Here is a 6,635-nt window from a genome sequence, read left to right as displayed (position 1 = left end):
CAACCTAGTAATATGAGAAAAACATCGCTAAATAAATGTTGGTACGAATATGTGGCGCAACCTTTGTAACTCAGGCGGACTGGTACCGTTAGAAAGTCAATGAAATGTAGTTTTTGAAACTGTCTCCATTTTTTCGGCGCACGCTAACGGTTAGGATTGGTCCCACAGTAAAGAATGACTTATTTATCTAAATTTTTAAATGAAGCGCTACCACAGCGCCAGTGTAAATGCTGAGTTTCAGCATTCATTTCAAATTAAAAAGAACGTTTTTTCTTAGAGTCTAGTTGTCTCATTTATGACAATTATAAGGTCAAATTTTAAAATCAGTTCAACTAAGTCCCACAGTCAATCGCATCACTGTTAAAAGCGATGCAACCTAGTAATATTAGAAAAATATTGCTAAATACATGTTGTGACGCAACTGTTGTAACTCAAACGAACTGATACCGTTAGAAAGTCAAAGAAATGTAGCTTTCGAAACTGTCTCTATTTCTTTAGCGTGCACTAACGGCTACGGTTGGTCCCACAGTACAACATGACTTATTTATCTAAATTTTCAAATAAAGAGCTACCACAGCGCGCAGTGTAATCGCTGAGTTCCAGCAATCAGGTTAAATTTACAAGAATGTTTTATCTTGGAGTCTAATTGTCTCATTTATCACATTTATAACGTCAAAGTCTAAAATCAGTTCAATTAAGTTAAACAGTCATTTGTTTCACTGTTAACAGCAATGCAACCTAGTAATATCAGAAAAATATCGCTAAATACATGTTGTTACAAATATGTGACGCAACAGTTGTACCTCAAACAGACTGATACCGTTACAAAGTCAATGAAATGTAGCTTTTGAAACTGTCTCTATTTCTTTAGCGCGCACTAACGGCTACGATTGGTTCCACAGTACAACATGACTTATTTATCTAAATTTTCAAATAAAGCGCTATCAAAGCGCCCAGTGTAATTGCTGAGTTTCAGCATTCACTTCAAATTTAGAAAAACGCTTGCTCTTGGAGTCCAGTTGTCTCATTTATGACAATTATAAGGTCAAAGTTTATAATCAGTTCAATTAAGTCCTACAGTCAATTGTTTCACTGTTAAAAGCGATGCAACCTAGTAATATTAGAAAAATATCGCTAAATACATGTTGGTACCAATATGTAACGCAACCGTTGTAACTGAAACGGACTGATGCCGTTAGGAAGTCAATGAAAAGTAGCTTTTGAAACTGTCTCTCTTTCTTTAGCGTGCACTAACGGCAACGATTGGTCCCACAGTACAACATGACTTATTTATCTAAGCTTTTATATAAAGCGCTACGACAGGGGCCCAGTGTAATTGCTGAGTTCCAGCAATCATTTCAAATTCAGAAGAACGTTTTGTCTTGGATTCCAGATGTCTCATTTATGACAATTATAAGTTCAATGTCCAAAATCAGTTCAATTAAGTCCCACAGTCATTTGTTTCACTGTTAAAAGCAATACAACCTAGTAATATCAGAAAAATATCGCTAAATACATGTTGTTACAAATATGTGACGCAACAGTTGTACCTCAAACAGACTGATACTGTTACAAAGTCAATGAAATGTAGCTTTTGAAACTGTCTTTATTTCTTTAGCGCGCACTAACGGCTACGATTGGTCCCACAGTACAACATGACTTATTTATCTAAATTTTTAAATGACGCGCTACCATAGAGACCAGTGTAATCGCTGAGTTCCAGCAATCATTTCAAATTAAGAAGAATGTTATATCTTGGAGTCCAATTGTCTCATTTATCACATTTATCAGGTCAAAGTTTAAAATCAGTTCAATTAAGTCCCACAGTCAATCGTTTCACTGTTAAAAGCGATACAACCTAGTAATATTAGAAAAATATCGCTAAATACATGTTGGTATCAATATGTGACGCAACCGTTGTAACTCAAACGCACTGATGCCCTGAGAAGGTCACTGAAATGTAGCTTTTGAAACTGTCTCTATTTCTTTAGCGCGCACTAACGGCTACGATTGGTTCCGCAGTAAAAAATGACTTATTTATATAAATTTTTAAATGACGCGCTACCACAAAGACCAGTGTAATCGCTGAGTTCCAGCAATCATGTCAAATTAAGAAGAATGTTATATCTTGGAGTCCAATTGTCTCATTTATCACATTTATAAGGTCAAAGTTAAAATCAGTTCAATTAAGTCCCATAGTCAATCGTTTCACTGTTAAAAGCGATACAACCTAGTAATATTAGAAAAATATCGCTAAATACATCTTGGTATTAATATGTGGCGCAACCTTTGTAACTCAAACGGACTGATCTCGTTAGAAAGACAATGAAATGTAGCTTTTGAAACAGTCTCTATTTCTTTAGCGCGCACTAACGGCTACGATTGGTCCCACAGTACAACATGACTTATTTATCTAAGTTTTTAAATAAAGAGCTACCACAGCGCGCTGTGCAATCGCTGAGTTCCGGCAATCAGGTTAAAATAACAAGAATATTATATCTTGGAGTCTAATTGTCTCATTTATCACATTTATAACGTGAAAGTCTAAAATCAGCTCAATTAAGTCACACAGTCATTCGTTTCACTGTTAAAAGCAATGCAACCTAGTAATATGAGAAAAATATCGCTAAATACATGTTGGTACAAGTATGTGACGCCACCGTTGTAACTCAAACGAACTGATGCCGTTAGAAAGTCAAAGAAGTGTAGCTTTTGAAACTGTCTCTATTTCTTTAGCGCGCACTAACGGCTACGATTGGTTCCACAGTACAACATGACTTATTTATCTAAATTTTCAAATAAAGCGCTACCACAGCGCCCAGTGTAATTGCTGAGTTTCAGCATTCATGTCAAATTAGGAAGAATTTTAAATCTTGGAGTCCAATTGTCTCATTTATCACATTTATAATGTCAAAGTTTAAAATCAGTTCAAATAAGTCCCATAGTCAATTGTTTCACTGTTAAAAGCGATGCAACCTAGTAATATTAGAAAAATATCGCTAAATACATGTTGGTATCAATATGTGACGCAACCGTTGTAACTCAACCGAAGTGATGCCGTTAGAAAGTCAAAGAAATGTAGCTTTTGAAACTGTCTCTATTTCTTTAGCGCGCACTAACGGCTACGATTGGTCCCACAGTACAACATGACTTATTTATCTAAGTTTTTAAATACAGAGCTACCACTTTGTTTTGTTTTGTTTTGTTTTGTAAATTTATTTATAGTCGATACATTATATACAAGTTTCGTGAAAAGAAAAATTATATGCATGGCTCTAAAAAGTAGTGCTAATCTAAACCGACTGAAATTAAAGTGCAAATAGAAATAATATTAAATAATATTAATTGAATGAGAGAAAATATTTTTAAATTTTTATATATACAAAAAAGAGTAAAATTTAACTAAAAGCGTGTTTGGGACAATTCACATACCTCACAAAAACGTTTACTTCCATTCCAACTTTTGATCGCATTTTTAAAAGTACGAAGTGACTCTGAGGATTTCAAGTGATTGGGTAATTTATTCCATATTTTTGGCCCCAGGGAAGAGAGACTTTTTGTTCCAAAACTAACGGTATCTATATTTGGGACTGTTAAATTATTAACATTTTGTCACTGGTCTATCACTCCCATGAAATTTAAAGATATCTTTAATGTATGTGGGATTGAGTTCGTGCAGAGTCTTATATATTTCTGTACATAATGTTTTAAGTCCATAGACGCTCATTTGGTATTTTCCTGCTTTCAAAAGGAGTTCGTCGTAAGTACTATCATTATCATTTAATAAGAAACGGAAAGCTCTCTTCTGAATTTGTTCAATTCTCAACAAAGATTTATATGAAGAGAAATTCCATACTAAAGGGCAATAATTAAAGTTAGAGTATATAAAACTTTGTACCAGCGCTAATTTGGCTTTGTGAGATAAAAACGTGCTAAGTCTAAACAGTGCATTCAATTGTGCTGATGATTTTTTGATAAGTTTAGAAATGTGAGAGTCGAAATTCAAGCCATTATCAATGGTCACTCCTAGTAATTTAACTTCACTTTCTGTTTTAATTAACTTGTCACCAATTTTTACCACTAAATCACAATTGTTACATTTATCTCTGGTGACAATGATTGATTGAAATTTTTTTGGATTCGCCATCATTTTGTTATTTTTAAACCACACTAGTGCTATATTAGATTCACATTCTAAAAGTTTAATTAAGTTTGAAATTGAGTTTGAGAAAGCAGAAAGGGAATTGTCATCAGCATAATTGTGTACACTGGCTTTTTAATAAAATAAACAAAGTCATTAAAAAAATGTTAAATAAAATAGGTCCTAAAATTGATCCTTGGGGTACTCCAGACAGAATTAATTGGAAAAGACTATGCTGATTATTTATGCGGGTAGATTGCTCTCTGTCAGAAAGGTACGATAAAATTAGAAGTAGGGCATCCTGGCTAAAACCATAGGCATTTAATTTAGCAATAAGTAAATCATGAGGCACGCAATCAAAAACTTTAGATAGATCCATTAAAACTGCACCAACTACGTAATGTTTATCTAATTTTTGTTTCCATTCTTCCAATAATCTTATAAGTACATGTTGTGTGCCATATGATTCCCTATAGGCTGATAAAAATTCTGAAAGTTTTTTATCAATATAATCAACAATTTGAGATTTAATTATTCTCTCATAAAATTTTGAAAATATATTTAAAATGCTGACTGGTCTATAGTTGTTTACACATAATTTATCTTTCCCACCTTTATCAATAGGGGATACAGTAGCGCGTTTGGCTCTCCTCGAAAAAACAGAAAGACAAATACTGTTGTTAATGGCATTTGTTAAGGGTTTTATCAAATAAGGTTTTGCTAACTTCACCATTTTAGCCGTAATCTTGTCCTCTCCAGATGCCACACCTACTTTTAGATCCCCGAAAAGTTTAGAGACTTCATTTTCCGAGACTTCCTTAAAGTTAAACAACATTTCATTATTTTGATCAATTAGTGAATTTTTAATTTCAAGAATACTAGGGTGATTTTTATATGTTTCCAGAATCTTTGAGATAACTTCATTTCTATTTTCAGATTGATAATTTCGTAGCGACACTGGTTTAACTCCACTGTATTTTCAACTATATGTATGTACTCTTCATTGAAAATTTCCGCTAATTCATTTTCATTTGTTACTATAATATCATCGTGAATAATCATAATTTCATTAGAGCTCTTACCTGATTTGTTAGTAAGAAAAGGTTTAACAGTGCTCTAAAATTTCTTATTTTGATTAATGCCACCCTCCATAACACTATTAAAATGCTCTTTAATCGCCTGTCGTCTCATACTAACACACTTATTTCTTTGTTTTTTATATTTTGCCCTATTTTTATCAGTTCGATTTTTGTTAAAATTGTTTTTAAGACGAGATCTTGTGTAAATTGGTTTTCGTAATTTTTTTTCATAAACGGGGCTTCGTTACCCCGAACTAATTTAATTTTTATAGGTGCATGTTTATCAATTATATTTCGAAATTTCAGTACAATTTCAGTTCTCATAACTTTCATTTGGATCTATGTTATCACAACAAAAATCTGTGCTCCTCACTTCTTCAAGAAAAACTTGCTCATCAAATTTTTTAAAACACCTATACGATATTTCTTTCGATTTTAAACGTACTAAAAAAGTCTTCATAAAAGTAGAAATCATATGGTGGTGGTCACTAAGTCCAGTTTCAAAAGATTTAGAATTATGGAAACATGCATGTTTATTTGTTAAAAACACATCTATTCGTGATGCACGAGTATTTGTGAAACATATTTTTTGTTTTATTAAATTTTTTAAATTGTAGGTTTCGCAAAAAGTTGTAAAACTGTCAAAGCCTGTCGAAATTGAGTCATCACAATCAATATTTATATCGCCCATGACTACAACATTATCATAAGTTTTGAAAGCCAAATCAAGCGAGCGTTCTATCTCAATGAAAAAGTTACTTAAGTTAGAAGATTCTGGTGGTCTATATACACTAAAAATGGCCCATTTTTTATTTCTCACTGTAATCTCAGAACAAATAACTTCATTTTTCTTTGGCTCAAGGTTCGATAATTGCTTACAAATCAGCCCTTTTTGACGTATTCAATAAGTCCCCCTCCATTTTTATCCCTGTCCCTTCTGTTTCGTATTTCATAATTTTCAATATCAAATTGAGCAGACGGAAATTAAAGGTTTAATTTAGTTTCTGACAAAACAAAGTAATCTGGTGATATTTTTGTTACAACTTCGCGAACATCTACTATCTTGTTCCTTAAGCTATTTAAGTTTAAATAGCAAAGCAAAGGATTATTCGGATGCTTAAGCCGCAAATCACATTCATTAGAAAATCCATCTTGCTCCTTATTTGAGACATCACTTAAAGTTACGGAACACCCCAAGAAACCGTGTTTACATATAAAAAATTATTTAAATAATTCAAAAAATTATTGGCTAAAAATACTTTCCCATTATCATTTAAGTGTAGACCATCTTTCCACAAGTTGAGCTCTTTAATCATTTCGTTGTTCACAAAAATATGGTCGTGTGCAATAGCTTTATCTTCTACGGCTCTATTCACTTTATTAATTTTCTCAAAATATACTCGCTTGCACCTGAT

The 6,635-nt window shown here is 32.8% G+C and overlaps 1 protein-coding gene across 1 annotated transcript; it reads right to left on the bottom strand.

The window, feature by feature from the left end:
- Positions 1–3,601: 3,601 nt before the first annotated feature.
- LOC130622373 (uncharacterized) lies at positions 3,602–6,173 on the bottom strand. The gene is made up of 6 exons (XM_057437830.1): positions 6,100–6,173; positions 5,666–6,011; positions 5,343–5,559; positions 5,021–5,223; positions 4,420–4,958; positions 3,602–4,106 (listed from the first exon to the last, which is right to left on the bottom strand). Exons 1-6 carry the CDS (start codon positions 6,171–6,173, stop codon positions 3,602–3,604), a joined length of 1,884 nt encoding a protein of 627 aa, XP_057293813.1.
- Positions 6,174–6,635: the final 462 nt, after the last annotated feature.

The sequence above is a fragment of the Hydractinia symbiolongicarpus genome, chromosome 12 (genome assembly GCF_029227915.1).
Source record: "Hydractinia symbiolongicarpus strain clone_291-10 chromosome 12, HSymV2.1, whole genome shotgun sequence".
Lineage (NCBI taxonomy): Eukaryota > Metazoa > Cnidaria > Hydrozoa > Anthoathecata > Hydractiniidae > Hydractinia > Hydractinia symbiolongicarpus.
The sequence above is the reverse complement of the archived record's forward strand: the minus strand, read 5'-3'. Positions and strand labels throughout refer to the sequence as shown.

Coding starts and splice junctions, on each gene's coding strand:
- LOC130622373 (XM_057437830.1), bottom strand. CDS start 6,173: ATGAAATACGAAACAGAAGGGACAGGGATAAAAATGGAGGGGGACTTA. Junction 5,224..5,342: donor TATAAAAAACAAAGAAATAA/GTGTGTTAGTAT, acceptor CTAACAAATCAG/GTAAGAGCTCTAATGAAATT. Junction 4,107..4,419: donor GCCCTACTTCTAATTTTATC/GTACCTTTCTGA, acceptor CATTGTCACCAG/AGATAAATGTAACAATTGTG.